Source organism: Hypomesus nipponensis, chromosome 2 (genome assembly GCF_054491055.1).
Source record: "Hypomesus nipponensis isolate SF chromosome 2, ASM5449105v1, whole genome shotgun sequence".
NCBI lineage: Eukaryota > Metazoa > Chordata > Actinopteri > Osmeriformes > Osmeridae > Hypomesus > Hypomesus nipponensis.
The window spans coordinates 1577726-1602500 of record NC_140362.1 but is presented as its reverse complement, the minus strand read 5'-3'; the positions used below and the strand labels follow the sequence as shown (position 1 = coordinate 1602500).

General features: G+C 52.2%; 1 protein-coding gene across 1 annotated transcript in view; it reads right to left on the bottom strand.

The window, feature by feature from the left end:
- Positions 1–24775, bottom strand: part of tg (thyroglobulin) — a 28047-nt gene that overhangs the window by 2688 nt on the left and 584 nt on the right. Inside the window, 41 exon segments of the mRNA XM_084706495.1 lie at positions 649–816; positions 3581–3745; positions 4198–4391; positions 4697–4856; positions 4987–5074; positions 5266–5482; positions 5580–5741; positions 5866–6000; positions 6205–6270; positions 6991–7146; positions 7355–7452; positions 7904–8015; positions 8145–8318; positions 8515–8652; positions 8768–8839; positions 9028–9114; positions 9402–9572; positions 9693–9884; positions 10202–10310; positions 10858–10976; positions 11330–11452; positions 11553–11717; positions 12233–12382; positions 12709–12873; positions 13506–13656; positions 13854–13993; positions 14482–14694; positions 17339–17539; positions 17758–17872; positions 18032–18138; positions 18290–18367; positions 18600–18734; positions 18907–19143; positions 19397–19993; positions 20492–21544; positions 22294–22476; positions 22924–23067; positions 23367–23473; positions 23566–23725; positions 24035–24223; positions 24393–24490. Of these exon segments, the coding sequence (XP_084562621.1) occupies positions 649–816; positions 3581–3745; positions 4198–4391; positions 4697–4856; positions 4987–5074; positions 5266–5482; positions 5580–5741; positions 5866–6000; positions 6205–6270; positions 6991–7146; positions 7355–7452; positions 7904–8015; positions 8145–8318; positions 8515–8652; positions 8768–8839; positions 9028–9114; positions 9402–9572; positions 9693–9884; positions 10202–10310; positions 10858–10976; positions 11330–11452; positions 11553–11717; positions 12233–12382; positions 12709–12873; positions 13506–13656; positions 13854–13993; positions 14482–14694; positions 17339–17539; positions 17758–17872; positions 18032–18138; positions 18290–18367; positions 18600–18734; positions 18907–19143; positions 19397–19993; positions 20492–21544; positions 22294–22476; positions 22924–23067; positions 23367–23473; positions 23566–23725; positions 24035–24223; positions 24393–24490 (7294 nt within the window).

Genomic DNA, 24775 nt, shown 5'->3' with positions numbered 1-24775 from the left:
CTGGGTCCAGAGGAGGGCTACTAAAGAGAGTCTGGGTCCAGAGGAGGGCTACTAGAGAGTCTGGGTCCTGAGGAGGGCTACTAGAGAGTCTGGGTCCTGAGGAGGGCTACTAGAGAGTCTGGGTCCAGAGGAGGGCTACTAGAGAGAGTCTGGGTCCAGAGGAGGGCTACTAGAGAGAGTCTGGGTCCAGAGGAGGGCTACTAAAGAGAGTCTGGGTCCAGAGGAGGGCTACTAGAGAGTCTGGGTCCTGAGGAGGGCTACTAGAGAGAGTCTGGGTCCAGAGGAGGGCTACTAAAGAGAGTCTGGGTCCAGAGGAGGGCTACTAGAGAGTCTGGGTCCTGAGGAGGGCTACTAGAGAGTCTGGGTCCTGAGGAGGGCTACTAGAGAGTCTGGGTCCAGAGGAGGGCTACTAGAGAGAGTCTGGGTCCAGAGGAGGGCTACTAGAGAGAGTCTGGGTCCAGAGGAGGGCTACTAAAGAGAGTCTGGGTCCAGAGGAGGGCTACTAGAGAGTCTGGGTCCTGAGGAGGGCTAATAGAGAGTCTGGGTCCAGAGGAGGGCTACTAGAGAGAGTCTGGGTCCAGAGGAGGGCTACTAAAGAGAGTCTGGGTCCAGAGGAGGGCTACTACAGAGAGTCTGGGTCCTGCTTACCTTGATGTTCCTGGCTCTGCTGATGAGGCCGTCGTGAGCTGAGGAGCCCAGCAGGAGGTCGACAGAGTGGGGCCCAGAGCTCTGCAGCGCCCCCTGGGGGCCGGCCGCCACCTGCAGCTTATTTACCACCGGAGACCACGCCTGCAGGGGTCCACTCACCGCCAGGAGCTGGGACACACACAACACACACATCACAGACACACAACACAGACACACAACACAGACACACAACACAGACACACAACACAGACACACAACACAGACACATACACACACATGATAAGGCCTAAGGCCTACCACATAAGCCTAACTTTGGACTAGACTATCCAAATTTGGTCTGGACTAGTCTAGTCTATTGTGGTGTGGACTGGACTGGACTAACCTGGCCTACCTTGGACTAGACTAACCTGGCCTACCTTGGACTAGACTAACCTGGCCTACCTTGGACTAGACTAACCTGGCCTACCTTGGACTAGACTAACCTGGCCTACCTTGGACTACACTAACCTGGCCTCCCTTGGACTAGATTTATGGAGCTAGAAAGCTGACAAAAGTATCTGAATTTGAATATGAAACATCTGAAATATTTGCGTGTCGAATTTCATAAAACTGAAATATTTTGCTGTTGAATATATAATATCTGAATTATTTGTATGCCGAATTTAATAAAACTGAATTATTTTGATCCAAAAATACAAATGTCTAAAAATCAGATTGCAGGAATTCAGATTATTGAAATTCAGATTTCAGGAATTCGATTCTTGAAATTCAGATTGCTGAAATTCAGATTTTTGAAATTCAGATTGCTGAAATTCAGATTGCGGAAATTCAGATTGCGGAAATTCAGATTGCCGAAATTCAGATTCAGATTTTGTCTGAACTAGGCCAAAGGTGAAACAGCTTGCCTTCACAGGGAAAAGTAGACGATTTCAGAACGACCGAATATAGACATTTTCTGACCGAATTTTACCCCAGAACAAAAGCTAAGAGTTGCTCGTTGGAGGAAGAGTATGGAGCAAGTGCTTATGAAACTTGTAAAAACTTGTGTCTTCTCCTCTGCCAAAATCGGCATTTACTGTTACCAAGTGAGTCGAGATAGAGTCAGAGGGCGGCGGAAACCGATGGAAGACGCGGAACAACTGGCAAAGCTATAGCAGAGAATGTCTAATATAGAGAGAACTGCCACTCTCAGGAAAGTTCAGGGTTCTGAACTGGTTGAAATTCCATGTGAGGGCGCTAACGAGCGAGTGCAGAATGAATGGAGGTCTATGGACGGGTACCCCTCAAAATCCACTTTTCTCAGGATATAATTTTTTGTCCAGTAATTTGAATTCTGAATTCAAAAGGGGAGGCCAAAAAAATACACAATGCCGGGTTTTAGATTTTTTGAAAGTCGCCTTTCTGTTCTAAAAAGCTTTAGAAAATGTCATTGACGTCATACACATCGTACGACCAGAGCTACTGCTTGACGGCAAGCTCTGGTCACTTACTTTTTTCTCTCAGGGCATCGACAACACAGCTGACAGGTTAGGCTCTCCCTGTCAATACACATGCTTGAAAGAGTTTTGGCTTGCTAATGTTGTTGCTAATGTTGCTAATGCTCCGACATTCTGATTCCGCTTCGGATGCCATCAAGCAGGAGCTCTGGTCGTATCAGTCCTTTACTAACCAATCAGCATTCAGTAGCAGAATGCTAGCGTGTTATGGGCAACAACGACTCACCATGTAAGAAATCAAAAGGACATAAGTACTCGTTCATTCAATTTTCAACCTATAATCCATGTTGAACATGCACAAACTACAATCAAATCGGAGATTTTTCAACGACAATCAGGCGAAAGAGACAAATTTAGCCGTTTAGCTCCATAGACTCCCATTCAACATGCATTCGCTCGCGATCACCCCCAGTGGAACTGTGGTGGAACTGCAGCCAAATTCGGTACAATGGGGTTTAATAGGGAGTGGCAAGGCTCTCCTTAAACAGGCTCTGGCTATAGCCTATATATGTTCCGTTGTTCTCTTTTCTGTGTTGGAGTTCTTTTAAGAGCTTGATGGCATCAACATCCATGCAGCCTGATATAAAATCATGAACTTCAATTGTGTCTCTTAATTCTAATACCCACACAGAAAATCCAGGTTGAATCAAGTCACGCTAGCTAGCTACTGTATTACTAATAGCCAATTTTGGATGGTCAAGCATATTTTTCATTGTCTCCTTATTCCTATCATAGTCAATGTTCAGCTTATGGGCTATGTGCATTTCTTAAATGACATTTCAGATCGGTTATGGATAGTGAAATATTTGCTGTCTGAGAGATCGGACATAGTATTTAACAGCATAGATATAAGGAGTTATCTATGGTTAACAGGATATCTGTAGTGCGGCCGGGTGTAATTGGATTCATTGTCCACACGTCAACTGGAAGTCAGTTTCGATCAAATGCCAACGATCTCCATACTAGATCTTCCCGACGTATCTTCTACACATCTGGAAGTATGTGTGCTATCCCAGATACTTATGTGTGATCTGGGTATTCCTCCAACTAGCAACTCAGTTTGTTCTGAGGTAAAGTTCAGTCGTTCTGAAATCGTCTACTTTTTCCTGTGAAAGCAAGCTGTTTCACCTTTGGCCTAGTTCAGACAAAATCTCAATCTGAATTTCCGCAATCTGAATTTTATCAATCTGAATTTCAAGAATCTGAATTTCAGCAATCTGAATTTCAAGAATTTGAATTACTGCAATCTGAATTTTAGAAATGTATATTTTTGGATCACAATAATTCAGTTTTATTAAATTTGGCATACAAATAATTCAGATATTATATGTTCAACAGCAAAATATTTCAGTTTTATTCAAATTCAGATACTTTTGTCAGCTTTCTAGCTCCATAGACTAACCTGGCCTTCCTGGGTCTAGACTAGCCTGACCTACCTTGGTCTGGGCAGCGTTGAGCACGCGAGCAGGGACCCCCCTCAGACAGAACATGACTGGGTTGGGGTCAGAGGTGGGGCAGTCCAGCTGGCGGGCCAGAGCCAGGGCCTGGAGCTGGGCCTCAGCATCACCCTGCTGCAGGGAGGGGGAGAACACAGAGCCACCCTGCGGAGCACACACACACACAACCAGACACACACACACACACACACACACAACCAGACACACACACACACACAACCAGACACACACACACACACACACACAACCAGACACACACACACACAACCAGACACACACACACACACAACCAACCAGACACACACACAACCAGACACACACAACCAACCAGACACACACACAACAAGACACACACACACACAACCAACCAGACACACACACAACCAGACACACACACAGATAAGAACAAAAGCTCCACACGCCCCACAACTAAAGCACACACACTCCTAACACCACAAACACACACGCCGTGGACCAGAACACACACACACCTGAGCCCTAACGTTACGCTGGGAGAGTGAGAGACTGATCGAATGAGAGAGTGAGATAGTGTGATAGTGCTATAGTGAGATGGTGAGAGAGGAGGAGGGACCCACCATGAGCAGCATGCGCTGGAAGAGGGGGGGAGTCTGGGAGGATAGCAGGTGGAGGCTGGTGACGTCAGCTCCACCCCTCTCCGCCCCCACGGTCACCCTCCTGGGGTCTCCGCCCAGCCGAGCTACATGCTCCTGAACCCAGAGCAGAGCAGCCCGCTGGTCCTGCAGGCCGTAGTTCCCAGGCAGGGCGGAGCCTGCACACACACACACACACACATTACAAATGCACTTAGTCATAAACGCAAGTGACACGTGTGTCTGTCTGGGTATGTCATGTGTGTGTGATGCATTTATGTGATGTGTGTGTGTGTGTGTGCCTGTGTGTGTGTGCCTGTGTGTGTGTGTGTGTGTGCCTGTGTGTGTGTGCCTGTGTGTGTGTGTCTGTGTGTGTGTCTGTGTGTGTATGTGTGTGTGCCTGTGTGTGTGTGCCTGTGTGTGTGTGCCTGTGTGTGTGTGTGTGTGCCTGTGTGTGTGTGTGTCTGTGTGTGTGTGTGTGTACCTATTCTGAGGAACCCCAGAGCTGCCACCCTGGTGTGGGCTGTTACCACGACAATGTTGCCCACGGCAGCCAGGTGAGAGGCATCTAGCAGACCAGGTGAGCTGTGATTGGCTGGACTGGAAGGGTTGTAGAAGAAGACTAACACAGCAGTGCTCCCCTTCTGTCACCATGGCAGCAACACACGCACACACACACACACACAACGGGGTGAGATGGAGAGACTTTGGCAGATTAAATCAATGATGCTGGGTTTCACCTGCAGACACTAGATTTGACTAAGTTTGACTCACGATGCCGCTGGGGACAAAGATGTTGAGGTAGAGACAGTCCTCACTGGAAGCTGAGGTCTCCAGGTCGCCAGGCTGCAGGCAGCTCGCTCTGAACAACAACAACAACAGGTTATCCCTGAGGTAGATCAACAACAGCAGGTTATCCCTGAGGTAGATCAACAACAGCAGGTTATCCCTGAGGTAGATCAACAACAGCAGGTTATCCCTGAGGTAGATCAACAACAGCAGGTTATCCCTGAGGTAGATCAACAGTAGCAGGGTGATGTGGGGCCCACTCACCGGGGTACCGTGGCGTTCCATGTTCCGCTCCACACGGCCGGCTCCGGGGCGCTGAAACGCCGCGCTCCTATTGGAGGACGGGCATACGGAACTCCCAGGAACTGGATAACTGTCTTCCTGTTTGATCCCAGAGCCGTTGTCCTGGCGACACCCAGGAGCATCCCATGCCCTGGGATGAACACTGATGTTGCTGCTGAAGCCCCTGCTGGGTTTGGAACTGAACACAAGAGTTTCACTTACACCTGATCACAGCCTTGACCCTAACATGACCTTAACTTACCCCTGACCCTAACCTCAGCATCGTTCAGACCCACCTCTCAGGTAGACGAGGGGGGCGGTCTCCCTGACGACCAGCCTGCAGTGCCGTGCCTGGGGGGCGGGACCACAGGTGCGTGTGTCTGGGTACAGGACGCAGCGCACAGCTGACTCCACCCTCCTCACCGTCACCGCCGCACAAGACTCCGCCTCCTCACACGCTGAGCAAGGAGACACGTCAGTCACACACACCACACACACACCCACACCACACAGAATACACACACCACACACACTACAGGGAACACACACACTACACATCCACAGGGAGGGCTGTGTGCTTACCAGAGAGACACCAGGCGGTGGTCCTCTGCAGGTCCTCTGAGATGTCCAGGCTGAGGTGGAGCACGTCGTAGGTGGAGAGAGAGGGGTCCACCAACACAGAAGAACCCCCTAACAGCCTCCACCCCTCCATACTCACTGAGGAGGAGAGGAGAGGAGAGGAGAGAAAAAAGAAGAGAAGAGAAGAGGAGAGAAGAGAGGAGGAAAGGAGAGGACAGGGGAGGAGGGGAGTAAAAGACAGGACATTATAGATCTTGTTTCAACATGATGTGGTACTTTTAAAGGAATTCAATAATGAGAATGGAACTATAGTGACTATAGTTAGACACTCTAATCTCTCACCGTTGATGGAAGGAGCGCGGAGCTCAAACTTGGGGCACAGAGCAGGAGACTTAGTCCACTGGTTCACTGTGGGGGGAAACAACGTCCTCCATCATACAGCATGGAGAAGAACAGACTGGTGACCAGTCAGGGTGAGGGCTCAGGGTGAGGGCTCAGGGTGAGGGCTCAGGGTGAGGGCTCAGGGTGAGGGCTCAGGGTGAGGGCTCAGGGTGAGGGCTCAGGGTGAGGGCCAGGTCAAGGGGTCAGGGCTCAGGGTGAGGGCCAGGTCAAGGGGTCAGGGCTCAGGGTGAGGGCTCAGGGTGAGGGCTCAGGGTGAGGGCTCAGGGTGAGGGCCAGGTCAAGGGGTCAGGGCTCAGGGTGAGGGCTCAGGGTGAGGGCTCAGGGTGAGGGCTCAGGGTGAGGGCCAGGTCAAGGGGTCAGGGCTCAGGGTGAGGGCTCAGGGTGAGGGCTCAGGGTGAGGGCCAGGTCAAGGGGTCAGGGCTCAGGGTGAGGGCTCAGGGTGAGGGCTCAGGGTGAGGGCTCAGGGTGAGGGCTCAGGGTGAGGGCTCAGGGGTGAGGGCTCAGGGTGAGGGCTCAGGGTGAGGGCTCAGATGTTAGGGTCAGGTCAAGGGGTCAGGGCTCAGGGTGAGGGCTCAGATGTTAGGGTCAGGTCAAGGGGTCAGGGCTCAGGGTGAGGGCTCAGATGTTAGGGTCAGGTCAAGGGCTCAGGGTGAGGGCTCAGATGTTAGGGTCAGGTCAAGGGGTCAGATGTTAGGGTCAGGTCAAGGGGTCAGGGGTCAGGCTCACCTGGCTTCTCGTACCAGCCGTAGGGCTCCACACTGGTGTCCACCCCTGAGGAGCTGCAGTCCTGCACACGCCAGGATGACCCCCCCGCCCCCGCCTCCTCCTCCCCGCACGTCTGGATCCCCAGGCTCACCAGGGTCAGGCACAGCACCTCCACCCCTGGACACACACACACGTGTAGAGACACACACACACGTGTAGACACACACGTGTAGAGACACACACACACGTGTAGAGACACACACACACACACGTGTAGACACACACGTGTAGACACACACACACGTGTAGACACACACACACACGTGTAGACACACGCACACACATCAATAAATGGCCATTCCACATCATCCTAACTCCGTCAAACCAACCAATTACAACTGACCTGGAGACTTCCTGTCTCTAACATATCCGATGCCACGGCAACAAGGATCCTCATCACACCGTCTCTCACATTCCATGAAGCTGTAAAAGGTTGTCATGGTTACAGTCTGAAGTTAGTGTTGGGGCAGTGTTAAGGTACAGTCTGAGGGTAGTGTTGGGGCAGTGTTAAGGTACAGTCTGAGGGTAGTGTTGGGGCAGTGTTAAGGTACAGTCTGAGGGTAGTGTTGGGGCAGTGTTAAGGTACAGTCTGAAGGTAGTGTTGGGGCAGTGTTAAGGTACAGTCTGAAGGTAGTGTTGGGGCAGTGTTAAGGTACAGTCTGAAGGTAGTGTTGGTGTAGTGTTGAGGTACAGTCTGAAGGTAGTGTTGGTGTAGTGTTGAGGTACAGTCTGAAGGTAGTGTTGGGGCAGTGTTAAGGTACAGTCTGAAGGTAGTGTTGGGGCAGTGTTAAGGTACAGTCTGAAGGTAGTGTTGGGGCAGTGTTAAGGTACAGTCTGAAGGTAGTGTTGGGGCAGTGTTAAGGTACAGTCCTACCTGTCTGTCAAGGTGTTGGCTGACAGGCTGACACGGCTGCGGACAGAGTAGGACACCATCTTCCTGAAAGACACACGCCTGTAGAAGCTCTTCACCCCTCCGGACAGGTCCACTGCTCTCACACACACACACACACACACACACACACACACACACAGGCATGCTCACCCTCCTTGATGTGGGGGCTGTGGGTAAGACTGGGGGAGGTGAGGGAGGAGTGGGGGCAGGAGGGTGCACTCACCCTTCTTGATGTGGGGGTTGTGGAGAGGCTGGGGGAGGCGGGGGAGGCAGGGCTGCCTCAGAGGCGTGTCGTAGCCTCCACACACCCGAGGGTCGGGGAAGAGGGAGCAGCTGTAGAACCTGTCCCCCTCACTCCTCACATCCAGCACAGAACACTGCTCCTCCTCCTGGCAGCCTGGGACACACACACACCGTACATAAACATACACATGCATTCACGTACACATACACACATTATACAGTGGTTTTCACAGTGGTGTATGTGTGTGACTTTGTGCACGGGTGCATGTTTGTGTGTGCGTGTGTGTGGTGTGTGTGTGTGTGTGTGTGTGTGTGTGGTGTGTGTGTGTGTGTGGGCCTCAGGTACACACGTGTCTGGCACCAGAGCAGGGCGCTGTGAGGAGAGAAGGTGTGTTTGGAGATGAAGTAGAGAAGATGAGGCACGTTCCTGTCCGGTTCCACAAGAATATCACTGACCTCCAGACGCTCAAACGCCTCAGAGACCGTAGCTGGGAACACAGCAAGCACAGGGTCACCACCCTGACCCCAGACGCCTGACCCCTGACCCCAGACTGACCCACTGGAGGAGTGTGTGTGTGTGTGTGGGGGGGGGGGGGTACTCACCTGTCAGAGGGGGGTCTGGGGTGGGTCGACCCCCCACACAGGTGCTGGAGACGTCGGTACTGTTACCCACACCTGACACAGGAAGGAACACTGCAAGTGAGGATTTGTAGTGTGGCACCAAAAAACATACTTCTTTCAAGGATATTAAAAATCCATTTATCTTACTTTACATTACGGTATTATGTTCTCAAACTGTATATTTACAAAGCAGAAGTATGTGTGTGTGTGGAGGCGGTGTGTGTGTGTGTGTGCTGTGGTACCTGTGTGGAGGTAGATGGCCTGGAAGATGATGATGCTGGCCTGGTAGTCACTCTTGTTCTTACTGGACGCTGGCAATGCTGCATCCGCTGCAACACAAACCAACATGACACACCAACATGAAACACCAATATCCCACATCCCAACATCAGGGGGCGGAGGAGTGGGAGCAGGAGGAGGGAGAGGAGCAGGAGGAGGAGGAGAGGGAGGAGGAGGGAGGAGGAGGAGGGAGGAGGAATACCAGGGTAAGGAGCAGGAGGAGGAGGATCAGGGTGAGGAGCAGGAGAAAGGAGAGGAGGAGAAAGGAGAGGAGGAGAAAGGAGAGGAGGACCAGGATGAGGTTTAGCCGTAAAGTGAGGTGAGCTGTGTCTCTTACTGATAACAAAGTTCTGTCCTCCAAAGTTGAAGATGAAGCTCTTGTGGTCCTGGTCGTAAGTGAGCCCAGCGCCACAGACCCGGGCAGAGCTGGCCAGCCCAGACACATCCCAGTCCCCCTCTGAACACTGGAGGACCGAGGGGGAACGCACCAGACCACACATGATACTGCCTGGGAGGGGAGAGGAGAGGTAATGTTAGGAGCTGTCAAAATAAATACATACAAAAAGAACAAACATCACACCTCACTTGATGTTCCTCCAGAGCGTCTCCATGGCTACCGTAGCCCTACCTCCATCCAGGACGTTGGCGTTGAGCAGGAAGCCTTCACAGCAGGAGTCTGAGCTGCACGCATCCTGACAGAAGCGCTGTGCGTCCGTGAGACTGGCTCCCTCCGTGGGGAACACCATCGTCCGGTACACCCCCGAGGTCAGCTTACGGAACGGCATCCTCTCAAAGCCGCTCTGCAGGGCGACCTCCTGACCTGGGGGAGGAGGGTGCTGTTACACCTCTACTCCAGCAGGGGGGGTAGACCTGCAGGCTGGTACTGAAGAACTAGGGCTTGAAGTGTGTGTTGGGATGAGATACTGTACTGCATCGCTTGTTTGCCTGTGTGTATGTGTCAGTGTGTATGTGTGTGTTGGTACGTGTGTGTGTGTTGGTGTGTGTGTCAGTGTGTATGTGTCAGTGTGTATGTGTGTGTTGGTGTGTGTGTCAGTGTGTATGTGTGTGTTGGTGTGTGTGTGTGTGTTGGTGTGTGTATGTGTGTTGGCATGGGTGTGTGTGTGGAAAGGTGACTACCTTTCTTCCTGAGGACCAGCAGGTCTCCACTGGCTCCACCCCTCACCCTCAGGTAGCAGCGAAGCCTCTTAAACATGGCCGCCTCAGGATTACCCAGAAACCCCCTGGTCTGGAGGTCAAAGAAGGTCAAGGTTCAAACCTAGTACCTAGGAGACCTGATGTCCAGGAGAGAGTGTACCTGGTCTCCAGGAGAGAGAGAGAGTGTACCTGGTCTCCAGGAGAGAGAGAGAGTGTACCTGGTCTCCAGAGAGCGTACCTGGTCTCCAGGAGAGAGTGTACCTGGTCTCCAGGAGAGTGTACCTGGTCTCCAGGAGAGAGAGAGTGTACCTGGTCTCCAGAGAGTGTACCTGGTCTCCAGGAGACAGCGTGCCTGGTCTCCAGGAGAGAGTGTACCTGGTCTCCAGGAGAGTGTACCTGGTCTCCAGGAGAGAGAGAGTGTACCTGGTCTCCAGGAGAGAGTGTACCTGGTCTCCAGGACAGAGTGTACCTGGTCTCCAGGAGAGAGAGAGTGTACCTGGTCTCCAGGAGAGAGTGTACCTGGTCTCCAGGAGAGTGTACCTGGTCTCCAGGAGAGAGAGAGAGTGTACCTGGTCTCCAGGAGAGAACGTACCTGGTCTCCAGGAGAGAGCGTACCTGGTCTCCAGGAGAGAGCGTACCTGGTCGGAGGTGTTGCAGTGCAGGTTGGAGGGCTGCTGGCTGTAGAGCTCACAGTGAGCCTGGCCCCCTGCTGAGGAGGACACCGCCAGGTGGTGGCAGCTCTGCTCCTGAGCACACGCTGAGACACCACAACATGCAGCACCATTCAACCACTGACCAACACTCAATCAACACGTTTTAACAAATGTGCAATATCCATAGGGCTTCGCAAGATTATTGATATTCAATCAGCTTCAGTTCATCATTCTTTATAAGATATTTTAATAAAGCAGTAAACCACAAGAAGGTGTGGTTGTTGAGGATGGAGGAGAGGAGAGAGAAGAGAGAGGAGCAAAGAGGAGAGAGGATGAGAAGGGAGGAGAGGGAGGAAGAAGAGAGAGCATGAGAAGGGAGGAGAGGGAGGAAGAGGAGAGAGCATGAGAAGGGAGGAAAGGGAGGAAGAAGAGAGAGCTGCCTGTGTTTCACTGGGACCTTGAAGGCAGGTGAGGAGATGTTTCTCCAGGGTGGTGTTAGATGACTGGGACCTGAGCAGGTGTGAGTCTTCAGCTTCCAGGATGAGTCTGGATGTGGGAACGTCTTCAAACCCCCCCAGCACTGCACACACACACACACACAGGACATACTGAAACTCTTCTGTCTTGTATCTGTTGTCTGTCTTGCTAAACCACTTCCTCCTCCTGGACAGTTGAGGTACCTTTACACTCTTCCTCGGATAGAGGCTCCTCCCTGTTTGTCCACGCTAGCTCTGCCCCCCCGGCCGTCACACACACCCATCTCCCTGACAGGAAGTCCTTCTGGGCCAACAGGAAGTCCCCTCTCTCAGAACACTGTAGTCCTTTGCGCTGGCACTCTGTCATGCCTGCGGGGTACACACACACACATATGAGAGAGAGAGATAAGAAGTTAACTAGCGGTTAGCCGCTCACAGTGTTTACAAGCGGTTAGCCTGGCCCCTCACTGTGTTTACTATTGGTTAGCCTAGCACCTCACAGTGTTTACTAGCGGTTAGCCTAGCCCCTCACAGTGTTTACTAGCGGTTAGCCTAGCACCTCACAGTGTTTACAAGCGGTTAGCCTGGCCCCTCACTGTGTTTACTATTGGTTAGCCTAGCACCTCACAGTGTTTACAAGCGGTTAGCCTAGCCCCTCCTTGTGTTTACTAGCGGTTAGCCTAGCCCCTCCTTGTGTTTACAAGCGGTTAGCCTGGCCCCTCACTGTGTTTACTATTGGTTAGCCTAGCACCTCACAGTGTTTACAAGCGGTTAGCCTAGCCCCTCCTTGTGTTTACAAGCGGTTAGCCTAGCCTCTTAGTGTGTTTACTAGTGGTTAGCCTAGCCTCTTAGTGTGTTTACTAGCGGTTAGCCTAGCTTCGTACAGTGTTTCTTAGAGGATGCTCCGGCTGCAGCCGTGGTGCTGTCTCTGGGACAGGGGCTGCAGAAGTCCTGACCCCCCTCTTCCTGGTAGGAGCCCGGGGGACAGGGCCGACACACCCCCCCACTGGAGAACGCACCTGCAGGACACAGCACTGGGGAGGGGGGAGGGGGGAGGGGGGGCGGGGGAGAGAGAGAGAAATAAAGAGAGAGCGTTAGAGAGAGAGCGGGGAGAGCAAGGCTGAGAGAAACAAGAGAGACAATAAGAAATGGGGAGATAGAGAGATACAAGAAAGGAGATAGAACGGCGGAGAGAAAGAGAGAGAGCTTCTGTACAGGTGTGGAGAAAGAGATAGAGAGAAAGAGGGAGAGCGTCTCTACAGGGTGGTAGAGAGAGAGGGAGAGAGAGAGCGTCTCTACAGGGTGGTAGAGAGAGAGAGAGAGAGAGAGAGAGAGAGGCAGAGAGAACAGGGGGACGTACCACAGCCGGTGCCCGCTGTACCAGGCTGGTACCCAGGCGAGCAGCCAAAGGTGGGGGGAGAGGTGAAGACCACTTGGGGGTCAGAGGTCACGATGGAGTGATACGGCACCCTACCCAGAAGCCCCAGTAGTCCTGCCTGGAGCCTGGCCTCACCCAGAGCTACGTCTGGAGAGAGAGACGGGTTACACATGAGAGAGAGGCAGGTTCTGTTAGTGCTGTCTGATAGGTGCCCTGTTAGTGCTGTCTAATAGGTGCTCTGTTAGTGCTGTCTGATAGGTGCCCTGTTAGTGCTGTCTAATAGGTGCTCTGTTAGTGCTGTCTGATAGGTGCTCTGTTAGTGCTGTCTAATAGGTGCTCTGTTAGTGCTGTCTGATAGGTGCCCTGTTAGTGCTGTCTAATAGGTGCTCTGTTAGTGCTGTCTGATAGGTGCTCTGTTAGTGCTGTCTAATAGGTGCTCTGTTAGTGCTGTCTGATAGGTGCTCTGTTAGTGCTGTCTAATAGGTGCTCTGTTACTGCTGTCTGATGAGTGCTCTGTTAGTGCTGTCTAATAGGTGCTCTGTTAGTGCTGTCTAATATGTGCTCTGTTAGTGCTGTCTGATGGGTTCTCTGTTAGTGCTGTCTGATGGGTGCTGTTAGTGCTGTCTGATGGGTGCTCTGTTAGTGCTGTCTAATGGGTGCTCTGTTAGTGCTGTCTGATGGGTGCTGTTAGTGCTGTCTAATGGGTGCTCTGTTAGTGCTGTCTAATATGTGCTCTGTTAGTGCTGTCTGATGGGTGCTCTGTTAGTGAGTCTCCTCACCAATGTCATGGAGATCAGGCAGCGCGGCGACCGGGAGGTCAAACAGAGACGCCCTCCAGACGACCTCCAGCATGACCCCTCCCTCGCTCACACACTCCACACGCACCGAGTCCTCTTCACACACAGACACCGAGGACTCTAGGGGAGAGAGCTACACAGAAGACGGGATCACACACACACACCTGGAGACAGCTACACAGAAGACAGGATCACACACACACCTGGAGACAGCTACACAGAAGACAGGATCACACACACACACCTGGAGACAGCTGCACAGAAGACAGGATCACACACACACACCTGGAGACAGCTGCACAGAAGACAAGATCACACACACACACACACCTGCAGGCTGCAGAGGCCCTGGGCTCTCATGTCTGTGAGCAGGGAAGCTTGCAGGCTGGAGGAAGAGCAGGGCTGTGCAGACTCAGAGAGAGACAGCTGGACTAGCACAGAGGACTGCACTGTCTGGTACACCTGGACCTCTGGAACACACACACATACACACACATATGGTTAGGATGGGTCAGGGTGAGTTACTCTGGCAGGGTCAGGGGCCAGGGTGAGTTACTCTGGCAGGGTCAGGGGTCAAGGGTCAGGGGTCAGGGTGAGTTACTCTGGCAGGGTTAGGGGTCAAGGGTCAGGGGTCAGGGTGAGTTACTCTGGCAGGATTAAGGGTCAAGGGTCAGGGGTCAGGGTGAGTTACTCTGGCAGGGTCAGGGGTCAGGGTGAGTTACTCTGGCAGGGTCAGGGGTCAGGGTGAGTTACTCTGGCAGGGTCAAGGCTCAGGGGTCAAGGCTCAGGAGTCAGGGGTCAGGGTGATTTACTCTGGCAGGGTCGGGGGTCAGGGCTCAGGGGTCAAGGCTCAGGAGTCAAGGCTCAGGGGTCAGGGCTCAGGGTGAGTTACTCTGGCAGGGTCGGGGGTCAGGGCTCAGGGGTCAAGGCTCAGGGGTCAGGGCTCAGGGTGAGTTACTCTGGCAGGCTTGAGGCAGTGGGGCGTCCTCCAGCCAGGTCTGGGTGTCGACATCACACAGGAAGCTCTTGACAGGAAGTGCACTGTCGTAGCCATGGTGACAGATGAGGTCACAGCTCTGTTTCTGCTGTACACCCAGGGCCTGGGAGCGACACAGCAGTGCACCCTGGGAGATGGAGGCGTCAGCGGTGAAGGGAGAAGGACACTGGGGACCTGAGGAGACAGGAATCACGTTAGAGAGTCTGGGTCAAGGAGAGAGAGAGAGAGAGAGAGAGAGAGAGAGAGAGAGAGAGAGAGAGAGAGAGAGAGAGAGAGAGAGAGAGAGAGAGAGAGAGAGAGAGAGAGAGAGAGAGAGAGAGAGAGAGAGAGAGAGAGAGAGAGAGAGAGAGAGAGAGAGAGAGAGAGAGAGAGAGAGAGAGAGAGAGAGAGAGAGAGAGAGAGAGAGAGAGAGAGAGAGAGAGAGAGAGAGAGAGAGAGAGAGAGAGAGAGAGAGAGAGAGAGAGAGAGAGAGAGAGAGAGAGAGAGAGAGAGAGAGAGAGAGAGAGAGAGAGAGAGAGAGAGAGAGAGAAAGAGAGAGAGAGAGAAAGAGAGACAGACAGAGACAGAGAGAGAGAGAGAGAGAGAGAGAGAGAGAGAGAGAGAGAGAGAGAGAGAGACAGACAGACAGACAGACAGACAGACAGACAGAGAGAGAGAGAGAGAGAGAGAGAGAGAGAGAGAGAGAGAGAGAGAGAGAGAGAGAGAGAGACAGACAGACAGACAGACAGACAGACAGAGAGAGAGAGAGAGAGAGAGAGAGAGAGAGAGAGAGAGAGAGACAGACAGACAGACAGACAGAGAGATCAGAGGTAACAATGACCATTCTGTCACAGACAGAGAGAGAGAGAGGTCAGAGGTGACAGTGACCGTACTGTCACAGACAGAGAGAGAGAGAGAGAGACATAAATGGTCTGGCAAGGGAACTAGAACAGTCAACAGCACCTGGAATCCCTCTCCTGGACACAGAGGTCAAATGCCTCCTCTTTGCAGATGACCTTGTGCTTCTGTCCCCAACCAAGGAGGGACTACAGCAACATCTAGACCTGCTGCACAGATTCTGTCAAAATTGGGCCCTAACAGTCAATCTAAAAAAGACTAAAATTCTTGTTTTCCAAAAAAGAACCAGAAATCAAGATCCCAAATATCGATTCCTCCTGGGAACTAACCAATTAGAATACACCAAAAATTATACTTACCTTGGTCTAAACATCAGCACCACAGGCCACTTTCAAAAAGCTGCAAATGACCTGAGAGACAAGGCACGAAGGGCTTTTTACGCCATCAAAAGAAATGTTAAAATTGACATCCCAATCAAAATCTGGCTTAAAATTATTGAATCCATTATAGAACCCATTGCAATATATGGCTGTGAAATCTGGGGCCCACCTACAAACCAAGAATTTGCCAAGTGGGACAAACACCCCATAGAAAGCCTGCACGCAGAATTCTGTAAAAACATATTAAGAGTTCAACGCAAAACCCCAAACAATGCCTGCAGAGCTGAATTAGGAGTGTATCCTTTAATTATCAAAATACAAAAAAGAGCAACTAAATTCTACCTACACCTTAGCCAAAGTGATGAAAATACCTTCCACCACAAAGCCCTTCTATGCCACAAGATGAAGCCAGATAAGAGTCCCCTCATCCAGCTAGTCCAGAGGCTCTGCTCACCAAACCCTACAAAGTCTCAAGACAGCAGACACCTTATTAATCCAAAACAAATAGCAAACCAACAAAAAGAAATGTACATTATTTACTGGAAAGAAGTTACACAAAAGCAAAATAAATTAGAATGCTATTTGAATCTAAAAAGACAGTACACAATGGCAGAATACCTGATCACTGTGTCTGAACCAAAAATAAGGAAGACATTAACTAAATACAGACTCAGTGAGCACAGCCTGGCTATAGAGACAGGCCGTCACAGACGGAGATGGCTGCCCAGAGAGGAGAGGCTGTGCTCCGTCTGCTCACAGGGAGAAGTGGAGACAGAGCTCCACTTCCTAACAGAATGTGACCACTATAAAGACATTCGAACCAAATACTTCCCCCAAATTACCAGCATATACAAGGAATTTGAAAATGTAACAAATAGAGAGAGACTGGTTTATTTATTGGGAGAAAAACCTAACTGCTGTATTTTAGCAGCAAAGTATGTATCAGCCTGTCATGCCCTCAGAGACAGCCACAATGAGATAAATGTATAATATGGCAAACACAACATGTTTTCATTTTTGTTTTAATATTTTGTTTAAATGTTACTGTAATTTTTCAGAATTTGAAACCTAGTATTTGATTTTGCATATGTATATATGTATGTGTATATATATGTGTATATATACATACGTGTGTGTATCTATTTACTTATTTATGTATTTATTTATAGCGATTATTTGGCAACATTAATAATATACCAACTTGAATGATAATAACATGGATACAAGTTGTACACCTGTGTGGTGTAGCTACACGTATGTATATGTTACTGTAAACTGCTGTGTAAGTCTCTCTGTATGTAAGTGTATGAAATATAAATATATATATAAGGCCATGATTGAATAATATTTCTGTAATCCTACTGTTGCTTTGGCAATATGAACAATTGTTGTTTTTCATGCCAATAAAGCCCTTTGAACTGAACTGAACTGAACTGAGAGAGAGAGAGAGAGAGAGAGAGAGAGAGAGAGAGAGAGAGAGGACAGAGGTGACAGTGACCGTACTGTCACAGACAGACAGAGAGAGAGAGGACAGAGGTGACAGTGACCGTACTGTCACAGACAGACAGAGAGAGAGAGGACAGAGGTGACAGTGACCGTACTGTCACAGGGGGGTGTGGCTCCCTTGCTGCGTGTGCTCCGGGTCCCGGTCAGCTCCCGGCCGTCTGGGGACACACACCAGCAGTGTGTGACGTCACACTGGGATGGAGAGAAGCTGCCATCTGCCCGGCACTCCGGCTGGTAGCCCAGCCCCACCTGCCTCCGCCCGGCAGCCCCTCGCAGCAGCAGGCACAGGCTGGGGCCTGGAGACGAAACAATCACACCTCAGCACAGCACTCCCACGGAGAACAAACGCTACAATATTTACTTCCTGACTTAAATGGAATGTTGCAGGGTGAGTGCCGGTGAGCAGGTGTTTGTATGTAATGTGGGTGTGTGTGTGTGTGTGTGTGTGAGAGTGTGTGTGTGTGTGTGTGTGTGAGTGTGTGTGTGTGAGAGAGTGTGTAGGAGGTGTGTGTACAGGTGAGCTCTCCAGGGGCGCTGGGGTCTGCAGGCTGCACACTGTCTCCTGTCTCAGGTGTCACACACCAGGCCTGGTCTGGACCCCCCCTCTGCAGCACCGAGAACTGACCAGCCTGGACACAACAACAGCAAGTCCAAGGTTCATTCCTTGTAGACCAGCAGGCCTTCCAACCACCACAGCCGAGTAAAGATGAGCACAAACCAACAGGTAGACAAATAGTGTACAAACGAATGTTGCTCAAATGAACATAAAGATGAACTTGCATACACACCGCATCACATGATGGGCTGTAGGAGGATGGCGTGGTGATGTCAGAGACTGATGGCGTCCAATCAGAAAGCAGAGCCTGAGAAGCTGCTCTCTGACATGGAGTCTGACCTAAAGAGAAACACACACACATCAACACCCTCTGTGAGAGAGGACGTCTGTCTGTGTGTGTGTGTGACAGAGAGTATGCAGGGGTGTGTGTGTGTGTGTGTGCACATGTGAGTGTGTGTACATGTGTGTGAGAGAGAGTGTGTGATCTTACATTGCAGTGGTTTCAGGGGACGACTGGTCAGGGATCCTGGGGTGTACTCTCCTTCTTTATCAACACACCAGCACTGACCTACACACACACACACACACACACACACACACACACACACACACTCATCAGTCACCAAAGACATGAACACACACACACACACACTCATCAGTCACCACAGACATGAACACACACACACACACACACACACCCATCAGGCACCACAGACATGAACACACACACACACACACTCATCAGTCACCACAGACATGAACACACACACACACACACACACAGGTGTTGCAGGCCTGACCTGTGCTGGTGTGGCACTGAGTGGGTAGCCAGGCTCCTGTGGCGTCACACTGAGGAGAGTAGGGCTGGTAGCCCAGCCTCAGCACGGGTCTGTCCTCAGACACACCCTGCTTGCTCTGCCAGGAGAACTGGAGGGCTGGAGGGCACACACACACACACAGCAGGTGAGGTAGAGTTATAGCTGGCTTATGGCACATGTTATGCTTTACTATTTTAGTCTTGTGATTATAGTATAACTGGATAGTTCAATTGGAAAACCAAATGATGTCTGAGGAAGAAGTTATGTTTATATCCCTTATTATTCTTACTGGAGTGGGCGGCCAATTGTAGCGCAGCGTTGGAGTGACTCATCAGCCTGCTGTAGAGTAGCTCCTCCCCCGGGGACAGAGCATGGAGGGACTCTTCCTGGGTGAAACGGAGCCCCTCGGCCAATAGGAAGCCAGCGCCCAAGGGAAAGTGGGAGGAGTTGGAGATGGAGATGATCTGCTCTGCCCCTTCCAGGAAGTCTTCTACCTCACGCTGCACCACAGCACAAGAACCAGGGCCTGGAAAGACAGAGAGGAAGGGAGAGGGGGTGGGAGAGACAGAGAGAGAGAGAGAGAGAGAGAGAGAGAGAGAGAGAGAGAGAGAGACAGAGGAGGGAGGAAGGGTGTGAGAGAGTGAGTGACAGAAAGAGAGAGAGAGAGGGAGTATAAAGGAGGAAGCGGAGAGAGACATGAAGGAAGGAGAACCCATTAAACCTTCTTAGACTCCTCCCACAACCATCTTCATCAGTCCAGTCAACAGGAAGTGACTCACAAGCAGGGACCTGATTGGCCAGGGCCTTGGTTCCTTGGATCTCCTCTCCACCCTGGGAGACACACCAGCACCGACGCAGGTCCAGGTGCTGCAGAGGCAGGCTGAAGTCAGCCAAGGACCCCGGATAGTGGCCTCCCTGCCCCCTCAGAAGCTCCCACACAGCCAGGGGGTCCAGGAGCCCCCCGGGCCCCCTCAGAGCACCCCCACGCCCCTCCAGGACCTCCCTGGGCATGTCTCCCAGCTGGGGGAACGCTCGCAGGCCTGGGAAGACTCTCTGGTGTCCAGCTGCATACAGCTCCTCCAGAAAGCCCCCGAACGAGGCCATGGCAGAACTACTGTTCCCATAAGCCCTCAGTATCGCCAGAAGCTCAGACACAGGAAGTTCCCGGCCCGCACTGTTCTGATTGGTCCATTCCTGGTAGAACTGGAAGGCCTGTTCTGGGGGGCCGTCGCACTGGACAGGAAGCCAGGTGCCGTCGGGGGCGCAGTGGGGGACGTAGAAGGCAGAGAGATCAGACACGGCCGCTGGGTCTCTCAGAGCTGAGCTCACCTGCTGCATGAAGAGCTGGGAGGCCCTGGTCTGGCAGGCACTAGGACCTGGGGGCACACACAAGGCCATTAGGATACAGAAGATGTAGGAGGTGTAGGTGTGTGTACATGGGAGTGTGTGTGTGGACAGACAGGCATAGACAGACAGACAGATACACAGACACACAGACAGACAGACAGACAGACAGATACACAGACAGACAGACAGATACACAACTAGACAGACCGACAGACAGACAGACAGACAGACAGACAGACAGACAGACAGACAGACAGACAGATACACAGACAGACAGACAAACAGACAGACAGACAGACAGACAGACAGACAGATACACAACTAGACAGACAGACAGACAGATACACAGACAGACAGACAGACAGACAGACAGACAGACAGACAGACAGATACACAGACAGACAGATACACAGACAGACAGACAGACAGACAGATACACAGACAGACAGACAAACAGACAGACAGATACGCAGACAGACACACAGAGACAGACAGACAGACAGACAGACAGACAGACAGATCCTCACACTGAAGCGTCTCCCCAGCCATGATAGGGCTCTGTCTCTGTCCAGCAGTGTCCACACAGAAGCACGTGTGGCCCACACACTGCAGGGCCACGTAGCCCCCGTCCTCCAGGCACTTAGGGATGAAGCTGTCCACCCCGGCCGGCTGGCTGGCCCTGGACCTCAGGGCTGCGGCCCTCTCCCTCTCACACCGAGAGGGGCAGCGGGGGCTCCGGTCCTGGGAGCGGCTCCCCTCCACCTCCCGCCCCCGCTCGTCCACACACCAGCACTCCCGGCCCAGACACTGCAGCTCCTGGTACTGCCCTCCAGGGGTGCAGCTGGGGATGTAGGGGCTGGGGGAGGCTGGGGGGCAGGCTGGGGTCTGGGGGCCAGGAAGCAGGGCTGTGAGCAGCTGGGTCCACTCGCTGGGGGACTCGGCCCGGGTCTGGGTCAGGGCCTGGGTCAGGGCGGACTGGAAGGAGCGGGTCTCCAGGATCTGGCTGAGCAGCAGCAGGAGCTCCTGGTTTTGTCTAAGGTTGACGGTACGTCCAAAGGGGTCAGAGATGTTCTGGTCCAGGTTGATCTGGTGGGAGGAGGAAGAGGAGGAGGAGGAGAGCGTCTGGGCCAGCAGGAACAGATCTTCCTGGTTTTGGGTCAAACCCACCTGGCTGAAGACTGAGGTCAACCCCAGGGTTCCTCTAGGTCCCACAGTCCCACTGAAGTTGAACGCGGCCGCGCTCTTCAGGAACTTCCCTCCAAAGAGGTTCTCCTGGAGCCTGCGGGGGCTGGCGGACAGCGAGGCGGAGAGAGCCCGGAGCGCCAGGGCTCCGGAGGGGAACAGGCCCTGGAGGAGCTGGGTGAGGCTGGAGGCCAGGCTGGCTGGATGCTCCTCAGGCAGGGAGGCCCGCAGCGCCTGCTGGAGCTGCTGGAGGCGGGGGCTGCAGGGGGCCAGGCGGTCCGGCTCGCCCCCAGGGGAGGCCTCCGTCTGCTGGGACGAGCCGGCGGGAGCCTGGGGCCCAGAGAGGAGTCTGGAGAGGGCGCGGCGACGCGCTGATGGACAGTCGCTCTCCGCTGCACCTGGAACACCCAGCAGACAGACATTACAGTCGCTCTCCGCTTCACCTGGAACACCCAGCAGACTTGCACTACTGCATTCATGTTACAGTAATAATGTCAAACATTAATTTGCTAGCTACTGTAATCAATATGTTATTGTTTTGCTGTCATAATTTTTTTTCACAGAGCCGGGGAGCTGAGATGGTTGCTTTGCGACGAAGCTAGTAGACACAAACATTGAATAAAAGCATGTGCTGCTAAGTGAATTAACTGTAATGTAGCTAACAGCTGTAATGGTAATGTAGCTAACAGCTGTGAGAGTAATGTAGCTAACAGCTGTAATTGTAATGTAGCTATGTAGCTAACAGCTGTAATGCTAATGTAGCTAACAGCTGTAATGGTAATGTAGCCAACAGCTGTAAGAGTAATGTAGCAAACAGCTTTAATGGTAATGTAGCTGTAATGGTAATGTAAGAGTAATGTAGCTGACTGGCGCAAGGGTAATGTAAGGGTGATGTAGCTAACAGCTGTAATGGTAATGTAAGGGTATTGTAGCTAACAGCTGTAAGGGTAATGTAAGGGTGATGTAGCTAACAGCTGTAATGGTAATGTAAGGGTAATGTAGCTAACAGCTGTAATGGTAATGTAAGGGTGATGTAGCTAACAGCTGTAAGGGTAATGTAAGGGTAATGTAGCTAACAGCTGTAAGGGTAATGTAAAGGTGATGTAGCTAATAGCTGTAAGGGTACAGTAAGGTTGATGTAGCTAACAGTCTGGTGGGGTTCCTTGCTGACGGGTCCCGTAGACCTCCCTCCCGCTGGGGTCGACACACCAGCACTGGCCCCCCGCCTGGCACTGCCCCGGCAGGAACGCCCCAGCGGTGTCGCAGGAAGGCACGAACACGCTGGAAGACTGCAGAGCTGCTGACCGCTCCCTCTCGCATGGGGTGGGGCCTTCAGGGGGGATGGAGGGAGGGAGGGAGGGAGGGAGGGAGGGAGGGAGGGAGGGAGGGAGGGAGGGAGGGAGGGAGGGAGGGAGGGAGGGAGGGAGGGAGGGAGGGAGGGAGGGAGGGAGGGAGGGAGGGAGGGAGGGAGGGAGGGAGGGAGGGAGGGAGGGAGGGAAAGAGGGAAAGAGGGAAAGAGGGAAAGAGGGAAAGAGGGAAAGAGGGAAAGAGGGAAAGAGAGAGGGTGCTTAGCAGCTGGCAGCACTTAAATATATAGGATCCTGGTTAAGTTAGGGGTTAACGGTTAACAGTTAGCAGCACTTAAACACATGGGATTCTGGATGAGATACCAGTTAGCAATTAGCGGTTAGCAGGTAGCAACACTTAAACACCTAGGATCCTAGTTCAGTTAGCGGTTAGCAGTTAGCAGCAGTGTATGATAATGTGTGTAGAGTACATCTGAAGCTGCCGGTCAGAGCGGCAAGCAGGGCCAGGAACCTCCGGCTCAGGATGCGGTACATGTTGGTCTGGGAGAACGAGCGCCCCAGGACTGGCCCAGAGAACACCGTGTCGTACACGTCATCAAGCAGCAGCTCCACCCCTGCACACACACACACACACACACAGGCACGTACACACACACACACAGGCACGTACACACACACACAGATCACAACAAACAAATGTGTAACATAAAACTGAATAAATAGATATGAAGATTAAATGTTTCAGAATGTGCTGGTTGAGCAAGAGTTTAATTTAATTAGACATTTATATGTGTGTGTGTGTTTGTCACCTGTGCTGGGTAGCTGTGTGTGTGTGTGTGTGTGTGTCACCTGTGCTGGGTAACTGTTTGTGTGTGTGTGTCACCTGTGCTGAGTAACTGTGTGTGTGTTTTACCTGTGCTGGGGATCTCCCTGCCCCGGCTGTCAGAGCAGGAACAGAAGGAGGAGACCTCAGGGAAGGATCTTCTGAACCTGCTGAAGGTCTGGAAGTCCTCAGGAAACCTGACAACAACCACAGGGACCGTCAGAGAGAAGCATCACAGCCTTCAACAAATAAACTACCAATATGACTGACCACAGTGTGTTTCTCCCACCTGTTGAAGTTAGCCAGCATATCAAACACCTGCATGTCTGTCATGTTGACGAACTGGCACTGCACGGGCAGGAAGCTGCCCTGCTCTGAACACTGAGGAGGGGAGCGCCCCCTTCTGCCGTGGAGGACACGCCGCGCCCGCACCTCACAGCTGCCAGGACCTGAGGGGCAGAGGTTAGAGGTCAAGGTTACTACCGTGATCAAAGCAGTTATGACGGACACTCTACTCATATGTACCACTTACATATGTTCCAATTGACCAAATGTTTTCCATAAGACTGATTTAAAGTAATGTAGTGCAGTCCAATCTAATCTAATAGTCCAATCTGGTCTGGTCTGGTCTGGGTCTGTTCTGGGTCTGTCTAGGTCTGGGTCTGGGTCTGTCTGGGTTTGAGTCTGGGTCTGGGAGTCTAGGACCTCCACTCTAGCGCTCCAGTCAGGATGGGTCTATGGTGAGGATGTAAACTGACAGAGGGAGGGGGGTCCATCCTGCCTGGTCCCATAGAGCTCCATGCCGTCCAGGTCCACACACCAGCACTGCCCCCGGCCCGGGGCACACTGGACGGGCTGGAACTCCCCGGACCCCTGGCACTGGGGCCCGGCAGCATCAGCGCCCCCCAGCTGGGCCCTGTGTCTCTGCAGCTGGCAGGAGGTCAGGCCTACAGGCACACAGGGCGGAGGAAGGACAGGACACAGAGGGAAGGAGGATGTTAACACTGGTGGTTCAGGTGCACAGGGGTTATTGGTATGATTATGATTAGGTTTAGGGTTAGGATGGTGATGAGGATGACGAGGAGGGTGATGATCAGTCAGTAGTAAAGGCCTCACAGGTCACAGGTGAGCCTGTGCTTCTGCTTCCAGGGATCTCCTCTCCATCTGGGGAGACACACCAGCACTCCTCTCCCCCCGCACGGCACTGCACCTGCCTGAGATACACAGCTGTTAGTGTCAGCACACACACACACACACACACACACACACTGCACCTGCCTGAGACACAGTTGTTAGTGTTAGCACACACACACACACACACACACACTGCACCTGCCTGAGACACAGCTGTTAGTGTTAGCACACACACGCACAAACAGCACTGCACCCACCTAACAAACACTGCTCTTCTCTCACACACACGTCCAAACACATTTATACATACACACTCACACACACACATTCACACACAGACACATTCCCACACACAGACACACACG